Source organism: Bos indicus x Bos taurus, chromosome 19, assembly GCF_003369695.1.
Source record: "Bos indicus x Bos taurus breed Angus x Brahman F1 hybrid chromosome 19, Bos_hybrid_MaternalHap_v2.0, whole genome shotgun sequence".
Taxonomy (NCBI): domain Eukaryota; kingdom Metazoa; phylum Chordata; class Mammalia; order Artiodactyla; family Bovidae; genus Bos; species Bos indicus x Bos taurus.
Genome location: NC_040094.1, coordinates 28,247,950 through 28,272,814, shown reverse-complemented (window position 1 = coordinate 28,272,814; position 24,865 = coordinate 28,247,950). Strand labels below are relative to the sequence as shown.

Below are 24,865 nucleotides of genomic sequence, written 5' to 3'. Positions count from 1 at the left end.
TTGACTTATTGGAAAAGACTGATGCTGGGAGGGATTGGGGGCAGGAGGAGAAGGGGACAGCAGAGGATGAGATGGCTGGATGGCATCACTGACTCGATGGACGTGAGTCTGAGTGAACTCCGGGAGTTGGTGATGGACAGAGAGGCCTGGCGTGCTGCGATTCATGGGGTCACAAAGAGTCCGACACGACTGAGCGACTGAGCTAACTCACTGAAATTTACATTCTATTCAGGAAGTAAGAAACAAAAAAAACGAATCCTTTCAAGTACTGACCAGCTATGAAGTAGAAGAAAGTCAAGACGGGGTTAGAGAATGCAAAAAGATGCTACTTAAATAGGGTGGTTGGGGATCAGCGGCTACGACATCTGAGCAGAACACATACTGACATAAAGGAACAGACCTGCTGAGGTCTGAGCAATGTTCTTCTAAGCAGCAGGAACAGTGAATAATAAAATCCCTGAGGCAGGAATGAGCTCCTAGTTCTGGATCAACCAGCAGGTCGGGGAAGTTAAAGAGCAAAAAGGAGATTTGGAATGAGATGGAGAGGTCAGCAGGGGTCAGAAAGCACAGGCCCTCACAGAACAGAGTAAGGAGTCTGGATCCTTTGAAGAGAATTCCATGCAGGGGAGAGATACGATTAAAAGATCTCTCTAGCTGCTTTGCAAACTCTAACAGAAATAACTAGGGTCTGGGACTACCGTGGCACCCCGTGGGAAAGACGATGGTGGGGTGAACCATGGTGGCTGAGCCAGTCATGAATGATTGGATTCCACCACATTTTGAAAGGCAGAACAAACAGACTGGCAGACAGACTGAGCAGAGGCTGGGAGAAAGGGAAGAGTCAAAAAGATGGCTTTTGGGTTTAGGGCGGGAGCCACTGGAGGCACTGTGGAGCCCTCCCTGCTTGCTGACCCAGGCAAGACTGGGGCAGGGGCATACTTGAGGAGAGACATTAATAGTCTTTTATTTAAGGATAAATGTTTAGAAGTGCAGCACTGGGCCAAATAATATGCATATTAAACAATCCATACTGTCAAGACTGTCCTCCAAGAAGGTTATACACCAATCTATCCCTACCAAAAATTGTGTAAGCATGCCTATTTCCCAGTGCTTTTGTCAACAGGGGAAAATCAGGTAAGAAAAAAAAAGTTTGTGTTTAATTTGCATATTTCTATTAGTAAGTTGAATATTTCTATTGGCCATTTGTAGTACTTCTACGCACTGCCTATTCCTATCCCTGATCCTCTTATCTAGATTTGTGCCTTCCTGAGTTCTAAGTGTTCCTTATACATTAAGGAACCTAACCTTGTCCCTCACGTTGCAAATACGGTTTCCCAATCTGTTTTTCAGCTGTTCATGGTGTCGCTGACAAACAGAAGTGGCTCTTATCTTTAAGTTTGCCTTGCTCTTCTTTGTAGATAAAATGCTTAGCTGGGTGCCTATCACATAAGAGGCACTCAATAAAATTTACCCATAATTCACTCATTCCTTCTAAGGATTTTCCCCTGGTATCATCCTCCAAAAGCTGTCTATATTTTTTGAGTGCTTCATAGTTTTGCTTTTTAGACGTCAACCTCACTCCATCTGGAATGTATTCTGTGTGGTCTGAGTTCAGGATGTTCTAATTCCTGACACAACTTTCCTATAGCTGGGCCCCTGCCTCTAGCAAAATTGTCTCCATCACAGAGCTATTCAATTCCATTCTTTCCAGCTCGCTGGCTTCCTTCAGTTCATTCCACAAAGGAGTTTGATTCGCCCATAGCCCTCCCTCCTCCCTGGTCCCTCCTGCTTCCACTCTTAGTCCTCCCCAGTCAGTTCTTCATACAATAATCAAACTAGTCATTGTTTTTTAAATGTAAATTTGATATCCCTCTCCTGCTTACAAATTCTCCAATAGCTTCCAATCGAAAACAGAATGAAATCCGGATTCCTTACCATGATTTACGATATCCCACCCGGCCTGCCCCACCTCTTGTGTCTTCAGGAATGGTTTAATAATACTCTCCTTCTCACCACTAAACCCCAGCCACCCTGGTCACTTTTCAGCTTCCAGGGTACACCCTCCCTCAGGCCCTTTGCACTTATTCTTTCTTCTGCCTGAAAAGCTCTTGTCCGAGAACCTATGGCCTAGGAGACTGGCTGCTTCTCATTATTCGGGTAATGTCATCTCAGGCCTTTCCAGTGACACCACCCCATTTAAAGAAGCCTCACCTCATTCATTATCCATCGCATGACACCATTTCACTTTATTCAAGGCACTTGCCCTTAACAGAATTATCTTGTTCATTTATTCGTGTTTATCGTCTGTCTTCCCTGGCCCTTCTCAAAGAAAGTGCTCTCGATTCTAGAAGATAGGGTCCTCATCTTTTTCAGTTCTGTATCCCCAGCATCTGTTCTGCCTATTGCGTAGCAGGTACTCAGTTAATACTTGTAGCAGGGGGAGGGAAAAAAATTGGGGGCTCAACTTCTCATCCAAACTTGTAAAGACCTCTTAGCATTCGTGTCATCTCATTTAACGTTGGTGTCTGGGGTGTGGAGCCAATCACCCCCACTTCTTTCCCTCCTGCTCACCCTCCAGCCCCTCCGGTTGCCAGGCCCCCAGCTCGGACACAGCACTAAGTTTGCTGACCCCCAAGGAAATTTAACTCTGGCTAGCCAAAGCTGGAGGAGAAGGCAATGGCACCCCACTCCAGTACTCTTGCCTGGAAAATCCCATGGACTTGCATGGAAAATACCATGGACTGGTAGGCTGCAGTCCATGGGGTCGCTAAGAGTCGGGCACGACTGAGCGACTTCACTTTACTTTTCACTTTTATGCATTGGAGAAGGAAATGGCAACCCACTCCAGTGTTCTTGCCTGGAGAATCCCAGGGACAGAGGAGCCTAGTGGGCTGCCATCTATGGGGTCGCACAGAGTCGGACACAACTGAAGCGACTTAGCAGCAGCAGCAGCAGCAGCCAAAGCTGGACCCAGCACTGCCTTGGCGCCACTAACCCATCCGGTCCCCTTGGGCAGGAGAAGTGCCAGGTTTCCACGGCCATCGTCAAGCCCCGCCCGCAACGCGGGAGGGAGGAGTAGTGGGAGGACACCAGTTCATCCGGACTGAGGACTCCGAACTGCACGCTCTTGATGGTGCGCAGCGGGCATGCGCTGCCCCAGGAGCCGGGGCCACCCCCCGTGCATGGCGGACGCAGGCGCGCTGCGCAGGCGCAAACCTCAGTACAAAAAGCCTGCGCCGCCTCCACTTAGGCGCTCAGACCTCGTCCGGGCGGCGGCTGGGAGGATCTCCCCGGTTTGGGAAGAAAAAGCTGGAGGAGGGAAAGGTCGGGGAGGGAAGGAGGCGCGGGAACGTTAAGGGGTGAAAGGAGCTCTTCTCCGACCTTCCGGAGATTTTTCCGTCTCCCAAAAAGAGAAAAATGAGGAAGGGAAAGGAAAAGGCTTCGGGGGAAGAAGAGGAAAAAGGGAAACCGAGGGTGAAGGGCGGAGAGTGGAAGACCCTCGCGCCCAGGCACAGGTGAGATCTCCGGGGCAGTCTGCTCACCGTGACTGAAGGTGGGCGAGGCGGGGAGGAGAGAGGGTCAGTGGGGAGGAGAACCAGGGTCGGGGAAGCAAGGAACTGGCTGAGTTCTGGGGTTAAGGGCAGGCCGGGTGTGTTGGAAGGAGGCCTGCACTACTCTCTCTGCTGAACTTGGCAAGCGGGACTTCCTGTTTCCCCAGAAACGCTCTTACATAAGGCTCTGGACAAATGAGAAAGAGACAGCCGGAGCGCCTCACCACTGTAGGACTCCTGCCTGGACCCTGGGGCGCAGCTTCCCGTGTTCCTGGGCCCTAGTGTCCCACTTCCTGACCCTGAGTCCCCACATCGCGCCTGCTTCCCTGCCCACCCCCCGCTTCCCCGCTCCCTGCGCCAAGTCCCAGCCTGCGCTGGTGCCAGCACCTGCTGCAGGTGCCCAGGCTGCCAAGGGAAGGGCCGCTGCTCCTCCCAGCCCAGCGATTCCCCACAGGAGGAAGCCCGCCTCCTAGGTAAATCAGGCCACTTCTGCTGGACCTTGGGCAGAGAATTGATTTTTTTTCCCCCTGGCAGTTTGCCTTTTGATTCTCTTCTCCTGCCTGGGGCTTCAAGGCACGTAGGTCTCCGTGCCCAAGCCTGGATGTCGACCTGGAATTCAGGTGACCGTCGCCCCCACCCCCTACCTCCCAGACCCCCCCGCCTTGCATTGGCCCTCAGCTACCCTGAGGATACCCCCTAAGCCCCAATAAAGAGAGAAACCATGACTTATTCTCTTTAGTATCCACTTATCAACATTTAGTCCCAATAATAATAAAAATAATATCTTTTAAAAATCCACAGGGAATTATCAGGGGAGGAGCCTGTCCTGGTCTCTGACCCCTCACATTGGGGAACTCCTGGCCTAGTCCCTGTCTCTCTGGCATCCGGCCCCTCTTAGTGGCAGAAGAGGGGGTATGGAGGACCCATCATCACCCAGAGTACAGTCAACACAGTGTCCTGGGGGGCTGCAGCCAGGGTTGGGGTGTCAGGAGATAAATGGGGCTGGGGAGCTAGTGAGGTAGAGAGCTGGAGGTGGGAAGAGCTGGGAATATTTGCATGGCATGGACCTCACGTGAGCCCTGGCAGCCTTTAGTGGGGGAGCGGGGGAGAGCCAGGTCTGGGGGACGAGCAGCTCAGGGTGGGGCAGAGGGGACAGGGGTGCTCAGAGAGCGGCCGTGGGGACAAGCCACCTGGAAACCATGGCCCTTCAGTGAACTTGGAAGAGTCCAAAGTAGGTGAGGAAGGGGGCAGCCTTGAGTTGGGTCTGGGGGAGGGTGCGGAACCACAGGGAGGATCCTGGCCGCAGGCGCAAGAGCCCTGACACTTGGCAGAGACGCAGGCCCAAGAGCCCTGACACTTGGCAGAGACGGAGCTGGGGCCCAGGGGAACTGGCCGCAGTGGCCGAGAATTCCTCCAGGCAGCGCAGGGCCAGCGTGTCATCCACCAGCAAGTCCAGCTTCAGGTAGACAGCCTTCCCCTCATCAAAGTGCACGTGGGGGGGCAGGGGAGGGGCGGAGTCCAGGCCTCTGCTGGCCCTGGGCTTCATCTCAGGTGTCCTTAGAGGCCCAAGGCTCCTCTCAGCCCAAACCCCACGCTCCCCTCCCCACCTTTAACTTGCCCCCAACCCCGAAGCCCAGCCTTTCTCCTTCAGTTCCGGCTTTACCCGTGGAGCCAGGTGGGGCTTACCTGACAGTACAGGTAGTACAGCCCAGCCCGGGTGACCGTAAATTGCCCGGTCTGGCAGTCATAGCGCAGGGGGTTGGAGCTGTTGATTTTGGCCTCCTCCCAGCCACTCACCGTCCCGTCCACACCTGAATGTGGGTGTTCAGAGACAGGGGGAAATCCCTCTATAGAACCTTCTCACACTGGCCAGTGAGACACTGAGTTTATAAACCTTTGGGCCCACTTTACCCAGAAGATATCTAGGAGGCCCGGGACAAGGGAGGAGCCACAGCCTAGGGAGCTGGGAGTGTGATACGAAGTTAGGGGAAGAAACCCGACCTAGAGGACTAGAATGATAGCAAGTTCTCACCAGCTGCTTCTGGAGACAGGAGAAGGACTCAAGAAGCACGGGGGCTTTTATAGGTTGTGTCTGCACCATTTGCTCTTTTACTTGGAGAAGGTATGCATGCATTACTTAAATCATATATAACATGGGTTATTAAAATAAAAAATCAAAAGGGAAAAATATAAAAACAAAAAATTAAAAATAATAAAATGGTACCCAAATCTCCATTAATGAATGGATAAGGAAAATTGTGTTAAGTCCATACAATGGGATATTACTCAGCCATAAAAAGAAATGGAGTACTAATGCATGCTACAATGTGGAGGAAACATGAAAACGCCATGCTAAGTGAAAGAAGCTAGTCACAAAGGATCACGTGTTCTATGACTGTCCAGGTGGCGCAATGGTAAAGAATCTGCTTGCCCATGAAGGAGACGCAAGACATGGGGGTTGGATCCCTGGGTCTAGAAGATCCCCTGGAGTTGGAAATGGCAACCCACTCCAGTATTCTTGCCTGGAGAATCTCATGGACAGAGGAGCCTGGAGGGCTGCAGTCCATGGGGTCGCAAAGAGTCAGACATGACTAAGCGACTGAACACGCATGCACATGAAATTTCCAAATAAACAAATACACAGAGACAAAAAGTACATTAGTGGTTGCTTAGGGCTGGAGGGGATCAGGGAAATACAGTGTGGTGGGTGAAGCATACAGGGTTTCTTTTTGAGGTAATGAAAACTCTAAAATTACTGTAGTGATGGTCATACAATTCTGTGACTATACTAAGCTTAACTGTACATTTTTAAAAGGTGAATTGTATAGTATGTGAATTATATCTCAATAAAGCCATTAACAATAACAAAACTAGAGTAAAGGTAATTGCAAATTGTAAAGAAGACAAATAATCAAATGACAAAGCAGGGTCTCAAGTGACTTCACAGTCCTCCATGAGCCGCCCCTGTTTACCTCTCAGATCTAATCTCACACATTCCTCCAAGTCACAAGACTCCAGGCCCTCAGGCCCACTTTCTGTTCCTGCCAGGCACCAAGCTCACTGTTTCCACAGGGTTTTTACTGCTCTTGCCTCCCCCCAGGATTCCTCCCTCCCTTCAGTCAGTCTGGTCACTCTGAGTGACCTCCCCAGGCCTCCCAGTCTGAAATATTAATAGCTAGTCTCCATTAAACTCTCCTCCACTCACCGCATCTCTCTCATAGCAGTCACCAAGGACAGAAATCATCTTTATTTCCTTCTGTGATAGTTTGGGGTCTGCCTCCCCCAAGGAGCAGGGGAATTGGTCTGATTACCGCACCCCAGGCCCTGCAGCTGGGCCTGCTCTGAGCACACACCAAGCACATGCTGGTGGGAAGAAAACAGAGGGGAGGAAGAGGCTGTAGAGGCAGCTGTCTCTTGTTTGGGTCCACAGGCTGCTCTCCGGGGCTTCCAGCACCTCATCTCAGTAGCCTGGGAAGCTTCCTTCCCGGCACCCCCATCTTTTGCCTGCCCCAGGGCGCTCTCCTGGTTCCTTTCTCAAGAACATAATGCTCACAGGGCATTTTCATCCCTGCCTATGGGTTGCCTTGGCTTTTATTTCGCAAGACTCCAGTCTGAGTCTCCAGCTCTGCCCCTCCTGACACTGCTCCCTGCCTGCCATTAGAGTAACCTCCCCATGCTCCCCACTGCAAACTCACCTAGACCAAAACTGAGCCTGACCCCCCCCCAACCCCAAATTTGCTTGACCGTCTGCATTCCACAATGGGCTCCTGGTCCTACCTCTTGTCAAGCACTCAAGCCTGCCTCTCCTTCACCAGCTTTATCCATTGATCACCAGTTCCTAGCAAGTCTGCCACCTAAGTAGCTGTCTCCGTCCCCTGTGTGTGTGGACTCGGCCATTTCTCACTGGGACTCTCTTCAGGCTCCTTCCACTTTAGGCTCCCTGTTTCCACCGAGAGTAAACTGCCTGCTCCAGTTTACTCGCCACATTACACAGAGGCATAGTGATGTTTCTCAAATGCAGACATGAGACTGTCTCTTCCTGCTTTGACTTCAGAATAACCTCCAGACTCCAACTGTGACCTGGCTCCATATCCTTCTCCAGCCTCACCCCATTCTGCTCTTCTGGATCTGTCTCCTCAACCACATCGAGCCGCTTGCTCCCCGTCCTCCAGCCTCATCGGACCCTTGGAAAATTCTGGGCTTTTGTACAAGTGGCCCTGCCCCTCTGTCCATCTTATACTCACACTTGGGTAAGAGCCCATGCCTCCTTGGGGAAGAGTCCCTGACTCCATTGTAAAGTTGTCTTCCTCTGTACTGGCCATGTGTCTCTTGCTACTTTCATTATTATTCTTGTCATATCACATTGTAATTTACAAATTTAGATGCTTGCCTCCTCTCCTAGACAGCAGTTCCTTGCAAATAGGTCTGGATATTACTCAGTGTGGGCACCTAGCTGGGTCCATACAAACAGTAGCATCTCAGTTCATGTGTGCTGAGTCAACAAATGAGTAAATGTCTGGGTAACTGCTAAAATAATGGTCCAGTCAGAAGGGAAGAAAGCTGGCCTGAGGCATGAAGAGTAAGGGAGAGAAGGAGAAAGGGCATTCCTGGCTAGGGAACTAGTTTGAGCTGGTTGTGGCTAAGGGCATGGTGTGCCTGAGACCATGGTATCACTAAATTTCATTCTTTACTGCCCGGCAATCCCCCTTTTTTCCCTGCTAGGCTTGCTTTTCACCGTCCCTCCTGCCCATCTCCCTCAATCTCCAGAGGACCCCGAAGGCATCAGGTAAGGGCTACCTTTTGTCCTCCCACCCAAACCACAAACCGACTTGTTCTCGTGGTCACCGCTGACCCTCTTATGGCGATGAGATGACACGTCCCGTCCCTTTCTTCCTTCTGGAGTCCACCCCCTCCCACCTCCTTGGATGCTGCCTGCAGGTTCCCCCACCCCTGCACTGGCAATCGCCTCTCACTCAATGTCCGCAACACAAGCACAGATAGCTGGATTCAAATCCTGGCCCCACCTCTTAGCATCATCATGACCTGGACAGGTTACCGTCATCTCTGTAAAAAGCAGATGGCTGGATTATCTTCCTTTTAGGACTCTTTCAAGGATTAGGTGAGATTAAAACCTGAATAGGTAGCTATGATTTAGGCAGTATTGCTTAAGGACTGAACTTTTCCTGGACTCACATCCTTCTCTACCTCCTGGCCCATTTCTCTGCTCCTGTCACAGAGAAACTTCTGGAGAGAGTTGTCACTGTCTCTGATTCCTATTTCCGATTTTCTCTTAACCCAGTCCACACTGGCTTCCAACCTAACCACACCAGCCACCGCCCTTGTCAAGGTCACCAGTTGACTTTGAATGTTACTAAATGCAGCGGTCATTTCTCTGTTCTCATCTCATGTGACCGACCACTCAGCTGCATTCAACATAGACAGCCACATCCTCCTTCTTGAAACTATGTCCTCTCTCAGACTCCAGGACACTGCCCTCCTTGGGTTTCTTCCCCTCTCTGGCTGCTTCTCAGTCTCCGCTGAATTCTCCCACTCTGCTCCAAGAGCCTCAGGGCTTTCCTTGCGGGGCCCCCTTCCCTCGTGGGTGTCTCATCCAGTCCTGTAGCTTTAAATACCATCCATCTGGTGATGACTCCTGACTCTACACACCCTGCCCAGGCCTGAGCCACTCACCAAGTCCAGATAACTATTTGTGAAACTCACTTGTTTATTATTTATCCACTTAGTTATTATTAGCTCTCAAATTCAATTATTAATTTACATGCCCCCCCAACCTGTTTCCTTCCTGGTTAACACCACTTAATAAAAGACACCATTATTCTCAAAGATGCCCAAGTTAAAAATCTAGAAGTCATTCCTTCCCCCTCGCCCCTTAATCCTGCTCCACCAAGTCCTTCTCTTCGAACTACACACTGAATCCATTTACTTCTCTCCATCTCAGCTGCCAACCCTAGACTAAGTCACTCTCGTATCTTGGCTCCTGGCCTATCACATGGAAGGGAATTCCAGGTGAACGAACAGTATGTCCAAAGTCCAGAAGAAGCACATTGGTGGGGAGGGGGTGTCAGCCAACAAGCGTGGAGAGGGCATACGGATGTGCCAGGAAAAGAGGTTGAGACCAGAGCGTGGAGAGGATGAAAGCCAAGCAGAAAAGCAATAGAAGAATGAGAGAGATGCTTAAGGAGGCTGAACTTGGCAACACAGGTGGGACACAGTAGGGGTGGGAAAAGTCTAGAATGGAGAAGGAGCTGGAGACTTGAGTTTGAGGTTGTGAGGTCATGGTGCTGAGGTGGGGGTGGGGTGGGGATGGAAAAGAAGATCAGAGATTGGAAATATTTAGAGAAAAATGATCAGAGCACAAAAACTCTTGGAATATGGAGGGGAAAGAAGAGTGAAAAAAATCAAGGATGCTTCTTGGAGATGAGCGAGGGCTGAGGGAGAAGCCCAGCTGGTGTTTTGCTGGGGGGATCTGCCTGGTCTCTGAAAGGGGAAGGGGTCTCCCTGGGGTCCCATGTCTGAGTCACGGACAAAGTCCAGTTTGGGGAGCCAAGAGAAGCGAGCTCTAAGCATTTTCCTGAACTGGCTTTTGGAGTTTCTGATGTTGAAGGTGGGGATGGGGCTGGGAATCAAGGTTTTGGAGGGGTCCCTTGTCCAGAAGGCCAGGGCTGTGAGGGTAAGAGAAGAGCTCAGAGGCGGATCGGGGCCTCACCTGCCTGTGCTCCATCTTGTCCTGGTCGTGGGCGAACTGTAAGACACAGGAAAGGGGTGGTGAGCCCTGCCCTGCGCCCTGCCACCCCTTCTCCCTGGGCATGGCTCCCCATGCCGCACTTTCATAGTGGGCTGCAACTGCTCTGCGCGCCCGTGGTTTCTGGCCTTTAGATGCTGAGGATCAAGGAAAGACAGATGGGCAAAGCAGTCCCCACGTCTGGGGGCTTGGTGGCCAGGAGCTACTCTCTCAGCCCCATTCCCCCCAGTACCCTGGCATCCTTATTCTTGTTAAGTCTCCTGGTCTCAGAACTTCAGGCCGTATCTTCCTCCACAGGTATAGCCACTGATAATTTATCATCCAAAGTGGGATGCTTCTGAGCGCAAGAGGGGATTATTAATCATCACATTGAGCCCACAGGTGTAAGCCTGCAAGCCTGGATACATGGTCACGGGTCACCCCAGTCATAAGTCTTTGCTTTGGGGGGTTTGGGCCTCTGATTCCGTACCTTGTCTTCATGAGGACCTCAGGAGCTCTCCTAACTCCTGGCTACCCGCTTTCATATTCAGGGTGGGGTCTGAGTGAGAAGCAGGTCTATGCTATGGAAGGAGCTTCAGAGGGAGGGTCAGAATTCTAGGTTTGAGTCTCTGTGACTGCGAACCCCCCTTTTACTCTCTGTGCCTCAGTTTCTCTACCCATAAGCAAGGATAATGGGTTTTGCTCTGCCTGCTTCCCAGGGCTGTTATGATGAACAAAACTGATAGTGAGTCCAGAAGCCACCATGATATGATTCCTAAGGTTGGGATAAAGGGCTGCTCACCATTTCTGCGAGGCCGAACCAGTTTCGGGAAAGGAACAGCATCCTGGCTTTCCTCGGGCTGGGGGTTCAGGTCCTAAGGGCATTAGGGCAGAGCTAAACCAGGATCTCACCAGGGACTCCAAAGACACAAGCTAAGCCTGACGGGGCCCGTCAGGAGAGGCCCAGTCAGCAAGAGGACGAGTCCCTCAGCCAAGAGCGGCCGAGGCCACCTGGCGGCAAGTTCTTGGGGTCAGGGCTCACCCCTCTCCCCAAAACCAGCCACATCCCCCTAGTCTGCTCCCCTCAACCAGCAGTTGGTACATCACACACACACGCCCACACCCAGTCAGTGTGCAAAATGAGTACACACCCTGCACACACAGCCAGCATCCCTCTTCCATAGCAGGCTCCTGCATCTCACACTCCCACGTCCCCCACGGCCAATAACACTTCGTACTTGGTTGACATCAAGGGGGCACAAACCCTTACACACAGTTGTCACTCTCTCATGTACCCAGGCATAAGAGAGGTGATGCACACACACCCCACACACGTGTCTGGCACAAGCAGGGCACACACTTCCCATGCCGAGCAACCATTGAGCCAGCACCCACCCCCAACTCACCAGCGGGTCCGGGTCTTCCTCTGCCACCAGGTCCCTCTGGGAAGGCTCCTGCTGGGAAGGAGGCAGCGTTACCTTGTCCTTCTCCACCTGACATCTCACCCTCTACCCACCTTCCTGGCCCCCTTTCCCCTCTGCCCACCGGCCCCAGCAGATGTTCGGGACAGTCCCAGGGAGGGGTGTGCAGCCCAGCCTCACCTGGGCAAACAGCGATGCCCGACTCCCTAGGCTGACCAGGGCCAGCAGGAGGCCGAGGCAGGCCAGGCCCAGGCCCAGCACGAGCAGGGCCAGCAGGGTGGTGCCGGGCTCCGCTTGGCGCTCCATCCGCGTCTGGAGCATCTGGATCCAACCGGTGGCCACGGGCGGGGGTTGTGCCTGCCTCACCGGCCCCCATCCCTGGACCCTAGGCATGGGGGGAGGGGGAGCTAGCGGGCGGATCTGGCCGGGGAGAGGGAGGGTCCAGGGAAACGGGGCGGGAGCTGGTGGGGGGTGGGTAGGGGATGAGGACAGGAAACCGGACCCTGTGATTAAACTCCGAGCCGGCCCGAGCTCAGTTCACGGAGCGGGGCGCGCGACGCTGGGCTTGCAGAGCCCAGAGCGGGTCCCGGCCGGAGGCACGCACCTCCCGAGCGCGGAAAAGCGGGGCGATGTGTGTGTGAGTGTGTAGCGGGCGAGCTGGGGTGTGCGGCTGAGCTCTCTCCACGCGGGCGGCCGGCCGGCGGGAGAAAGGGATCGAGGGTTGAAACAGCAGAAACTCCACGCGGCCTGGGTGCCGGTGGCGGGGCGGGAGCACTGCCGCAAGTGCGGCGGGTCTAGTCCTGCCCGAGCGAGATTGCTAAATTAGGCCTGCAGGCCAAGGTGACAAGGCCACATGTGGCTGGTCTTATTATTCCCTCAGTCAACACAGTTGGAGGCCAGGGCACATTCGGATTTTAGCAGCCGCACCTAAAGACATCCTCCTCCGCAAGTAAGGAAAAGAGCTGAGGTCTGGCATTAACGCAGGCTGGGTTTCTACTTCTTTTAGCAAATCAGTTGGTAGTTGATTTAAACCCAGGATCCTGCACCTGAGGAGAGCAAGCTTCTAGAACTGTGCGCTGGGAGCTGTGTGCCCCCACCCCCACCCCAAGTGTGTTCCCCAAATGCAGTTCTCTGGAAACACACCAGCCACTTATGCAAATAATAGGGGTTACCTGAGCTCAGCAGGAGTTACAAGGAGCTCACGGAGGTCCCTTTAAATCGACCCCAGATGGAGTCCCTTGTGGGGAGCCATCTTTAGCAAAACCAAAACACCACACCTAAGCTAATTTCATGCAAATATGGGCTCCATAAAGGACAGAATTGGTATGGACCTAACAGAAGCAGAAGATATTAAGAAGAGGTGGCAAGAATACACAGAAGAACTGTACAAAAAAGATCTTCACGACCAAGATAATCACGATGGTGTGATCACTGACCTAGAGCCAGACATCCTGGAATGTGAAGTCAAGTGGGCTTTAGAAAGCATCACTAGGAACAAAGGTACTGGAGGTGATGGAATTCCAGTTGAGCTATTTCAAATCCTGAAAGATGATGCTGTAAAAGTGCTGCACTCAATATGCCAGCAAATTTGGAAAACTCAGCAGTGGCCACAGGACTGGAAAAGGTCAGTTTTAATTCCAATCCCAAAGAAAGGCAGTGCCAAAGAATGCTCAAACTACCGCATAATTGCACTCATCTCACATGCTAGTAAACTAATGCTCAAAATTCTCCAAGCCAGGCTTCAGCAATACGTGAACCGTGAACTTCCAGATGTTCAAGCTGGTTTTAGAAAAGGCAGAGGAACCAGAGATCAAATTGCCAACATCCGCTGGATCATGGAAAAAGCAAGAGAGTTCCAGAAAAACATCTATTTCTGCTTTATGACTATGCCAAAGCCTTTGACTGTGTGGATCACAATAAACTGTGGAAAATTCTTCAAGAGATGGGAATACCAGACCACCTGACGAACCTTTTGAGAAACCTGTATGCAGGTCAGGAAGCAACAGTTAGAACTGGACATGGAACAACAGACTGGTTCCAAATAGGAAAAGGAGTACGTCAAGGCTGTATATTGTCACCCTGCTTATTTAACTTATATGCAGAGTACATCATGAGAAACGCTGGACTGGAAAAAACACAAGCTGGAATCAAGATTGCTGGGAGAAATATCAATAACCTCAGATATGCAGATGACACCACCCTTATGGCAGAAAGTGAAGAGGAACTAAAAAGACTCTTGATGAAAGTGAAAGAGGAGAATGAAAAAGTTGGCTTAAAGCTCAACATTCAGAAAACGAAGATCATGGCATCTGGTCCCATCACTTCATGGCAAATAGATGGGGAAACAGTGGAAACAGTGTCAGACTTTATTTTTCTGGGCTCCAAAATCACTGCAGATGGTGACTGCAGCCATGAAATTAAAAGACGCTTACTCCTTGGAAGGAAAGTTATGACCAACCTAGATAGCATATTCAAAAGCAGAGACATTACTTTAGCAACAAAGGTCCGTCTAGTCAAGGCTATGATTTTTCCAGTGGTCATGTATGGATGTGAGAGTTGGACTGTGAAGAAGGCTGAGCGCCGAAGAATTGATGCCTTTGAACTGTGGTGTTGGAGAAGACTTTTGAGAGTCCCTTGGACTGCAAGGAGATCCAACCAGTCCACTCTGAAGGAGATCAGCCCTGGGATTTCTTTGGAAGGGATGATGCTAAAGCTGAAACTCCAGTACTTTGACCACCTCATTCGAAGAGTTGACTCATTGGAAAAGACTCTGATGCTGGGAGGGATTGGGGGCAGGAGGAGAAGGGGATGACAGAGGATGAGATGGCTGGATGGCATCACTGACTCGATGGACGTGAGTCTGAGTGAACTCCGGGAGTTGGTGATGGACAGGGAGGCCTGGTGAGCTACGATTCATGGGGTCACAAAGAGTTGGACACAACTGAGTGACTGAACTGAATTGACTGAACCCTGGACCACTCAAAGTCAAGTTTATTACTTATCCCTTGACAGTCTGACAACACTTCACAGGGAAATAAGTGAGGCCACAACATTTCTTAAGACTTTGAAATCTGGTTTAAAGCAGATTTTTGCATGCTAGGGTAGGAACAGGGGTTGCTCAGGGTTGGGAAGTGCTGTGATATTTTTGTAGTCATGGTTCCGGGAAAGAAACTCACTCAGAAGGACAATGCAGATAGTGGAGTGCAGTTTATTACACCAGCGGGCCCAATGCAGAGTCTCCTCTTAGCCAAGGACACTGACCAGTTTTTCTAAAACCTTATATACCCTAAGTGTACGTGCCCAAACCCACCTCCCCAAATTCCCTGAAACTAGTCTGAACAAAGGAAAAGAAAGATACTATCGAAGCTAGTATTCGATACTAACATGAGTAACCCGTGATTCATATGTCTTAAGCCTAGGTAGTTAACAGTGGACAATTATCAATAGGCCTGTGGTCATACCCCAATAAGCATAATAGAATTTATGATCCTATTTGGTTACACAGATAATTAGGGTATTCTTTTAGGCAACAGAGAGTCTAGGTACGAGCCCTGGGGCTCTTCCATCCAGGGGGCCTGGCTTTCCAGTTGGTGTGTCCTTTCCATAGATACTGGGGCATCTAGCTCAAAGTCCACAGTCTGGCCCAAGATGGAGTCCTGCTTTCAAGATGGAGCCTGTTCTGTCTGTTTCCTCCTTCATTCCCCCCTCTTGATGCTCTTAACTCATAGTATGAGCATCATTCATAGGGATATATTGCACCCGACCTCCGACCTCCGACTCTCTGACCTCCAATTTGGGAGAAAGACATCAACCTTTGGGTTACAAAGTTCATAATACATTGTAAAATAAAGGGTCCACAAAGCAGAACTATCAAGGCAACTACAACAATGGTAAATATAGTTTTCCACCAATCACCCTTCACCCAGATAGGACCGAAGTTCAAAAAGGAAGATTATCATCAGACGTAGCTTTTACCTGACCTTTCATGTCATCTAGGGTGGCTGATATATAGCCAGATAAATCAGGAATATATACACAACATTCAACTTTAATTATAGCACAGGTCCCTCTTTGTACTGAAACTACGGTTAGTCTCAAGATGATACCAGCAAGTCCTTGTAGCAGCAGTTGATTGTAGAGCTTCACCTCTGTTTCTTCTTTAAGATGATCTTGGCTTCACAGGGATCAGTGAGGTCCTTTTGTGTAGTCTGCTCGGCGTCCTCCGGGTCTCATGGTTTGCTCTCTTCACCCTCATGTGGAGGATCCAGGGAGTGACACCTGCAACCTTAACTGCAGTAGGGCTGCTTAGAACAACAGTATATGGACCCTTCCAATGTGGGGCCAAGGAGTCGTGTTTCCAGTCCTTGACCACACCTGATCCCCAGGCACAAATTCGTGAATCTGTTCCCCAAGGGGGAATGGCACCCTTTCTTGTAAAAACTTCGGTTCAGTTCAGTTCAGTTGCTCAGTCGTGTCCGACTCTTTGCGATCCCATGAATCGCAGCACGCCAGGCCTCCCTATCCATCACCATCTCCCGGAGATCACTCAAACTCACATCCATTGAGTCGGTGATGCCATCCAGCCATCTCATCCTCTGTCATCCCCTTCTCCTCCTGCCCCCAATCCCTCCCAGCATCAGAGTCTTTTCCAATGAGTCAACTCTTCGAATGAGGTAGCCAAAGTACTGGAGTTTCAGCTTTAGCATCATTCCTTCCAAAGAACACCCAGGGCTGATCGTGTTTAGAATGGACTGGTTGGATCTCCTTGCAGTCCAGGGGACTCTCAAGAGTCTTCTCCAACACCACAGTTCAAAAGCATCAATTCTTCGGCGCTCAGCTTTCTTCACAATCCAACTCTCGCATCCACACATGACCACAGGAAAAACCATAGCCTTGACTAGATGGACCTTTGTTGGCAAAGTAATGTCTCTGCTTTTCAATATGCATCTCCCCTTACCTGAGGCAAATTTGTTGACACCTGTTTTATTATGAGAGGGGGCCTCCCATAAACAATTTTGTATGGAGAACCTTGGGACTGTGGGGTCATCCTGAGTCTGAGCAGAGCTGTCGGTGTTATAGCCATGCATTCCGGGAAACAAACTCACTCAGAAGAACAATGCAGATAGTGGAGTGCAGTTTATTACCCTGGTGGGCCCAAGGCAGAGTCTGGTCTTAGCCAAGGACCCCGACCAGCATTTGTGAAAATCTTTTATACCCCATGTGTACGTGTCCAAACCCACCACCCCAATTTCCTTGAGACTTACATAAAACAAAGGAAGGATAAATACAATCACAATAACCCCATCATTCAAGTGTTAGGTGTTCAAACAGTTAATAATCAATAAGCCTACGGTTACACCCTGATAGATACAGAAAGAATTTATGACCTGTCCAGAGGCAGGGGTGATTAGAGTATGTTTTCTCTTAGGCGATGAGTAACCTGGATGTGATCTTCAAGATTCCCCTGTCCAGAGCGGGTAGTTTCCATAGGCACTAAGCCCAGAGCCCTGAGTCCACTGGAGTGGTGGCCGAGCATGATCAGCATGAACAGGCCTAAGATGGGGTCCAGGCCCTATGAATTCCTTCTTCATTCCCCCCTCTTGATGCCCTTAGTTTCTATAACGAGCGATATTCATTGAGATATATTACACCTTAGTCCTTCGGCCACCCACATAAGAGAACGCCATCAACCTCTGGGTTACAAAATTCACAAGGCATTGTAAGAAGCAGGGCCCACAAAGCAGTGTGATTAAGATTACTATAACAACAGTTACAATAGTTTTCCACCAGTCTCCCTTCACCCAAGATAGGACCAAAGTCCAGAAAGGAATGTTTTCGTTTGACATTGCTTTTACCTGGTTTTCATGTCATCTAAAGCAGTCGATACATTGCCAGATAAGTCAGGAACGTATACACAACATCCAACCTTAATTATAGCACAGGTCCTTCCTTGAGCAGCTGTGAGTATGTCCAAAGCCATTCTATTATGAATTACCACTTTTCTCATTTGGATTTGCTTTTCATTTAAGGCTTGGATGGCTTTTGTTCTATCTAGGAGGGCCTGTTTTGTGAAATTAGTGAAGGCCTCTACTTTAATCATGATATCTGTTGTCCCTAGAGAGGGTACGAATAAGGCAGTAATATACTCATACCACTGAAACACGGATCTTGTCCACCTAGCATGTAAATAAGGTAGATTTACCGGGGCTTGTTGTAGGTTAGGCTTTTGTTACACTGGAATTTATATCAAATGTAACCCCATGACCCGAGTCTATTGACTGTAGGTCTTACACCAGGAGAGCAAGGAGAGGTTATGATTGACAAGAGAGAGGAAAGTCTCTTTTTGTCATCCCAGAAAAGAGCAGAGTGGTTTAAAATGTCCTTGGCAGAGCGGTGACACCCACCAAGGAAGTCCATCCATCACTGACAGAGGCATAGCCCTACATACCCAGCAGTTAGAAGTGCTGTGGAAGTCTGTGTATGAACGTGCCCATGAGAGGAAAACATTGTCCTGAGTTGAACGGAAGTTAAATTCAAAATCATGTTGATGAGGCCAAGCAGCAGGAGTTGATTGTGCGGCTTCATCCTGAAGGGGCTGGTCCAGGATCTTTTTTTCCTTCTTCTTAAGGATGGTCTTAGTCTCTCGAGGGCCAGTGGGGTCGCTCTGTGCAGTCCACTCAGCGTTTTTTGGGTCTGCGTGATATGTTCTCTTCACCCTCGTATGATGGATCCAAGGGACAATACCTGCAACTTTAACTGCAGTAAGGATAGTTAGAATAACATAAGGGCCCTTTCACCAAGGGGCTAGCAAATCAAGTTTCCGAACTTTGACCCATACTTGGTCACCAGGCATAAACTCATGAATCTGTTCCCCAAGAGGGAACGGCACCCTTTCTTGTACAAACTTAGTTACCTGATTTATTACCTTACCCAGTTCCATCTGCTGTGAAATCCTATCCCCCATTACCTGAGGCAAATTTATTGACACCTGTTTTATTATGGGAGGGGGCCTCCCATACACAATTTTGTACGGAGAAGAACCTTGGAACTGTGGGGTCATCCTGAGTCTGAGCAGAGCCGTCGGAAGCAAGTCCACCCAGGAGCAGTCAGTATCTATTATCCACTTGGAGAGTCTCTTTAATGTCCGGTTGGTTCATTGCACCATCTCAGAACTCTGGGCCTATATGCAGTGTGCAGTTTCCATTTGATGTTTATAGTTTTGTTTACTTGTTGTCCTAAATCAGCTACAAAAGCCGGGCCATTGTCTGATCCAATGCTGGTAGGAAATCCAAATCTGGGAACTATTTCCCTAAGCAGGCACCGGGCTACTTCTGATGTTCTTTCAGTCCAGGTAGGAAAGCTTCTACCCATCCCGAAAACGTACATACCATGACCAGCAGGTAATGGTAGTGTCGATGAGGTTTCATTTCAGTGAAGTCCACTCCCAGGTGTTCAAAGGGCAGCGTGCCTTTCAGCTGAATACCCGGAGGTTTTTGTCTGAACACCAAGAGGCAGCATTAACCTGTGGGCAGGCAGCATGGCCTAGGTGGGTCGCGTGGTGTGTTTGGCTTACCAGAGTGTGTGCCAGCTCCTCCAGTACCAATAATTTGCCACTTGGCAATTCCCACCATCCCTTTTCAGTCTTGATGGCCCCTTCCACTTTGGCTAACCTGACAGCCGTTGTCCTTGTTTTATGAGGCTAGTGCCATCAGTATACAGGACCAAACTAGGGTCTGGAACCTTGTGTCCTTCTTTCAAACAAACCTCAGAGACCTTACCTCCTCCTTGCAGATCTGTGCCTTCTTCTTCGACACCTGGTAACCTGCTTCCATCAGCAGCTGGAGCAGTGCTTTTTTCCCTTCCCAACATTTTTCCTTGGTCTCGGCAGCCAGCAGCAGGTCATCCCCGTATTGTAGGAGCCAACATCCATACTCTTCCAGATGGATGAGTTCAGGTCAGAAGCCAAGGCTTCCCCCAGAATGTCTGGGGAATTTTTAAACCCTTGTGGGGAGTCCAGATGAGCTGTTGTTGGTGCCCCCGACTGGATCTTTCTGTCAGGTGAGTGCATGCTCCTCGGTTTTTGTCTCGTCACAACAAAGATTTAGAGTGACGGATATTAAAGTCCCCGGATATTAAAGCCCCCTCGGTGTGTCACAGCTCTCCGGTCTTGGACAGACCGTATTATAACTCTTAGACAAATCAGTGTTACAGCTCTATTTTATTTAGAAGATAGCAGAGAAATCCATCATCAAGGCTTGAGAGCATGTGAACCCAAAGACACAAAGAGAAGAGCACCCCAGCATGCGGGAGAGAGAGAGCTAGCTTTGGATCCTCTTTTTATATGTTTTTTTTTTTTTTTTTTCCCCTGGGCCTGTCCTATGTAAATTGGGCCAGCCAGGAGTGTTGTTTGTTTTACCTGAGGGCCTCACTCCAGTCCTGGGACCTTTCTTTGTTCTATTTTCACGGGCTTTTCTCTTCCTTATCTTTTAGCCACCGCCATTCTGGATTCCTTTTCCCTATTCTAACTACCTAACATTCCCATTCAAAGGCAAAGATGGGCTGTGACGCTGGGGCGAGGTGCATGCAGAAGAAAGCATCCTTGAGACCTAGGCAAGTATAAACTTTAGTCCTTGGCGGGAGGAGGCTAAGTAAGGTATAGGGGTTTGGAATAGTGGGGTGTAAAGTCACAGTAGCCTGGTTGACTAGCCTGAGATCTTCTACAGGCCTATAGTCCTGTCCTCCTTCCTTTTTGACTGGCAGGATCGGTGTATTCCAAGCCGATTGGCACTCTACTAGAGTGCCCGCTTGTTTTAATCTATTGATGTGGGCAGTATGCCGGCCCAAGCCTCTATCGGTAGCAGGTACTGGCGCTTTCTAACCGGGATGGTGCCTGGTTTGAGTTCTATTATCACTGGGGCTTGATGTTTAGCCAGCCTGGGGGGAGGGGGAGTTGTCTTCTGCCCAGACCTCAGGGAATAATTGAGTTAGCTCTCTCTCATGCTCTTCTGGCCCACCTGATTCTTCCTTCAGAGGCTCATGCAACCTCCAGTCATCTTGGGGGGTCTTGAGAGAGAGAGCAAATAAGTCATAGTGCCCATCTGGAAGGTGGGCCTCTCCTCGGGAGAAAGTCACTTGTGCTCCTAGTTTAGAGAGCAAGTCTCTTCCCAACAGGGGTACTGGGACCTCAGAATGTAGAGGAATTCATGAATCACTTGGTGCCCCGCCATCTGACATTTTCTGGGCTGGCAAAACGATTTAATCATCTCTTCTCCCGATACCCCAGCTACAGCGATAATCTTTTTGGACAGTGGTGCCACAGGTTTTGTTACTACTGACAGTTCTGTTCCTGTATCCACCATGAAGTAACTGTTTGGTCCCCCACTTTTAAGGTTACCATGGGCTCTCGGGGACCTGATATCTCTGAGCCCTGGCAGCCCTATTTAATTTCCAAGCCAGCAAGCCCCACAGCTGCGGGAGCTTCCTCTTCTTTTCTTGGCCTAGGGCATTTATTCTTCCAGTGGCCAAAACATGGGCACCAGGCACAATGCTTTGGCTGTAATGGGGCCCCGGGTCCTCCGTTGGGACTGGTTGAAGAACTGTCCTGTCCCTGGGGCACAGGAGGTTTCCAGAGGGCCCGAGACAGACTTTCCCAGAGCAGCAGCTAGCATTGCAAATCTCTTGTCTGTTCCCTCCGGCTCTCTGGCAGAGCACAGTCTCTGCTTAATTCCAGTGTCTCCACTTCCCACCGAGTACTAAAGTTTATACTTGCCTAGAACTCAAGGATGCTTTCTTCTGCATACACCTCGCCCCAGCGTCACAGCCCATCTTTGCCTTTGAATGGGAATGTTAGGTAGTTAGAATAGGGAAAAGGAATCCAGAATGGCGGGATTGGAGCCTGCCGAGGTGGCGTCTCTACGACCTGTGGGAAAGCTGGCGGAGGAGCAGCGGCTGCTGCAGGTACTTCACCTGGCCCTGGATCAGGCATTAAGGCGGCGTCCGATCCTGGTGGAGCACTGGGCCGGTGGGCGAGTCGTCATCCAGTATCGGGAAGGGGCAGGTCATCCTTGTCCAAATCCTGCCAGATCCCAGAGGGAGAAGGGGGATCGGCGTGTCTTCACCTGCCGGTCAGCAAGGCCGAACCAGAACACCACATGGTCCAAGGCTGTTTCTCCCTTAAAGTCCATTCTGCCTTAGTGGATTTGATCAGGTGCAGATGAAAACATAGATGGGTTAAATATCCCATGTCCCAGGCCGTCTCCGGAAAAGCCAGTTCATACTCACTTATGTATCCCCCTTCTTCTAGCCTGACAATTCCAAGGGGGTCAAGCATTTCACAGCAGACGGGACACCTCCTGGGGGAGGGCAGAATATGAACATACAAGAACCCATTTCCTATCCTAAAAATGCCCTGGCGATCGCTGGTAATAATTTTCCCTGAGACGGCGTGGACACACCTCCTTAAGGACCTTGGCAAATTCCCTTCCTAAGCCCTCACACGCTCGTTGACCTGTGTACCAAGGAATTGCCGCCTGCCTATTCCAGGTCCTGTGGGTCCCCGCTAGTCCCTCCCAGGGAGGTGATCAGGCCCCCTCTTCCACCTGGGTTCCTCCTCACCTGAGCGCTCAGTTTCCCTGCTACCGTCCACTACCTGCTAACATGAAAGGTCCAGGCGTTGAGATGCAGAATCCTTCCAGAAGGGCAAGGCATCTGCCCCCCTCTAGAAGATTCAAGCTGCAAAGCCTCGGAGTAGTCCCAAATGGGACTTGTCTCCTCAAAGTGAGGAGTTACCGGCCCATGCACCAAATGTTGTAGCCCCGCATTCCGGGAAACAAACTCACTCAGAAGGACAATGCAGATAGTGGAGTGCAGTTTATTACACCAGTGGGCCCAACGCAGAGTCTCCTCTTAGCCAAGGACCCCGACCAGTTTTTCTGAAAACCTTATATACCCTAAGTGTACTTGCTCAAACCCACCTCCCCAAAGTCCTTGAAACTAGTCTGGACAAGATAAAAGAGAGGTACGATCAAAGTTAACCCATGATTCCTGTGTCACAAGACTAGATAAACAGTGGATATTTATCAATAGGCCTGTGGTCATATTGTAGCCACGCGTTCCGGGAAAGAAACTCACTCAGAAGGTCAATGTAGATAGTGGAGTGCAGTTTATTGCACCGGCGGGCCCAATGCAGAGTCTCTTCTTAGCCAAGGACCCTGACCAGTTTTTCTAAAAACCTTATATACCCTAAGTGTACGTGCCCAAACCCACCTCCCTAAATTCCCTGAAACTAGTCTGAACAAAGGAAAAGAAAGATACTATCGAAGTTAGTATTCGATACTAACATGAATAACCCGTGATTCATATGCCTTAAGCCTAGGTAGTTAACAGTGGACAATTATCAATAGGCCTGTGGTCATACCCCAATAAGCATAATAGAATTTATGATCCTATTTGGTTACACAGATAATTAGGGTATTCTTTTAGGCAACAGAGAGTCTAGGTACGAGCCCTGGGGCTCTTCCATCCAGGGGGCCTGCCTTTCCAGTTGGTGTGTCCTTTCCATAGATACTGGGCATCTAGCTCAAAGTCCACAGTCTGGCCCAAGATGGAGTCCTGCTTTCAAGATGGAGCCTGTTCTGTCTGTTTCCTCCTTCATTCCCCCCTCTTGATGCTCTTAACTCATAGTATGAGCATCATTCATAGGGATATATTGCACCCGACCTCCGACCTCCGACTCTCTGACCTCCAATTTGGGAGAAAGACATCAACCTTTGGGTTACAAAGTTCATAATACATTGTAAAATAAAGGGTCCACAAAGCAGAACTATCAAGGCAACTACAACAATGGTAAATATAGTTTTCCACCAATCACCCTTCACCCAGATAGGACCGAAGTTCAAAAAGGAAGATTATCATCAGACGTAGCTTTTACCTGACCTTTCATGTCATCTAGGGTGGCTGATATATAGCCAGATAAATCAGGAATATATACACAACATTCAACTTTAATTATAGCACAGGTCCCTCTTTGTACTGAAACTACGGTTAGTCTCAAGATGATACCAGCAAGTCCTTGTAGCAGCAGTTGATTGTAGAGCTTCACCTCTGTTTCTTCTTTAAGATGATCTTGGCTTCACAGGGATCAGTGAGGTCCTTTTGTGTAGTCTGCTCGGCGTCCTCCGGGTCTCATGGTTTGCTCTCTTCACCCTCATGTGGAGGATCCAGGGAGTGACACCTGCAACCTTAACTGCAGTAGGGCTGCTTAGAACAACAGTATATGGACCCTTCCAATGTGGGGCCAAGGAGTCGTGTTTCCAGTCCTTGACCACACCTGATCCCCGGGAACAAATTCGTCATGAATCTGTTCCCCAAGGCAGAATGGCACCCTTTCTTGTACAAACTTAGTTACCTGATTTATTACCTTACCCAGTTGTTCCATCTACTGTGAAATCTCATCTCCCATTACCTGAGGCAAATTTGTTGACACCTGTTTTATTATGGGAGGGGGCCTCCCATACACAATTTTGTACGGAGAAGAGCCTTGGGACTGTGGGGTCATCCTGAGTCTGAGCAGAGCCGTTGGAAACAAGTCCACCCACGAACAGTCAGTCTCTAAGATCCACTTGGAAAGTGTCTCTTTAAGTGTCTGGTTGGTTCCTTCCACCATCCCAGAACACTGGGGCCCATAATGCTTTATGTAATTTCCACTTGATGTTTAAAGTTTTGATTATTTGTTATACTAATTCAGCTACAAAAGCCGGGCCATTGTCCGATCCAATGCTGGTAGGAAATCCACATCTGGGAACTATCTCCCTAAGCAGACACCAGGCTACTTTTGATGCTCTTTCAGTCCGAGTCGGAAAAGCTTCTACCCATCCCGAGAACGTACATACCATGACCAGCAGGTAATGGTAGTGTCGGTGAGGTTTTATTTCAGTGAAGTCCACTACCAGGTGTTCAAAGGGCAGTGTGCCTTTTACCTGAATCCCTGCAGGTTTCTGTCTGTGCCGAGAGGCAGCATTGGCCTGTGAGCAGGCAGTGCAGTTCTGAGATTTTGTCTTGCATAGGGAAGAGAGGCAGGGAACCAAGAAATATTTTCAAATTAGCTCTTCCAGTTTATCATGGCCTAGATGGGTCGCTTGGTGTGTTTGGCT

The 24,865-nt window shown here is 49.8% G+C and overlaps 2 protein-coding genes and 2 long non-coding RNA genes across 4 annotated transcripts in view; 1 reads left to right on the top strand and 3 right to left on the bottom strand.

Moving 5' to 3' along the window:
- The window catches only part of POLR2A (RNA polymerase II subunit A), an 88,800-nt gene that overhangs the window by 6,621 nt on the left and 57,314 nt on the right, over positions 1-24,865 (bottom strand). The gene's annotated exons all lie outside the window — the stretch shown is intronic.
- Positions 3,253-4,276, top strand: LOC113878156. Its single transcript, XR_003506921.1, has 2 exons — positions 3,253-3,515; positions 3,719-4,276. It is a non-coding gene; the product is annotated as an uncharacterized LOC113878156 (long non-coding RNA).
- LOC113878155 (tumor necrosis factor ligand superfamily member 12-like) lies at positions 4,067-12,122 on the bottom strand. The gene is made up of 7 exons (XM_027519048.1): positions 11,895-12,122; positions 11,700-11,747; positions 11,096-11,168; positions 10,398-10,451; positions 10,279-10,314; positions 5,238-5,362; positions 4,067-5,043 (listed from the first exon to the last, which is right to left on the bottom strand). The coding sequence occupies exons 1-7, from the start codon at positions 12,105-12,107 to the stop codon at positions 4,759-4,761; spliced, it is 834 nt and encodes a 277-aa protein (XP_027374849.1). The 5' UTR covers positions 12,108-12,122; the 3' UTR covers positions 4,067-4,758.
- On the bottom strand, positions 17,721-22,631 carry LOC113878158. The gene is made up of 2 exons (XR_003506922.1): positions 22,329-22,631; positions 17,721-18,470 (listed from the first exon to the last, which is right to left on the bottom strand). It is a non-coding gene; the product is annotated as an uncharacterized LOC113878158 (long non-coding RNA).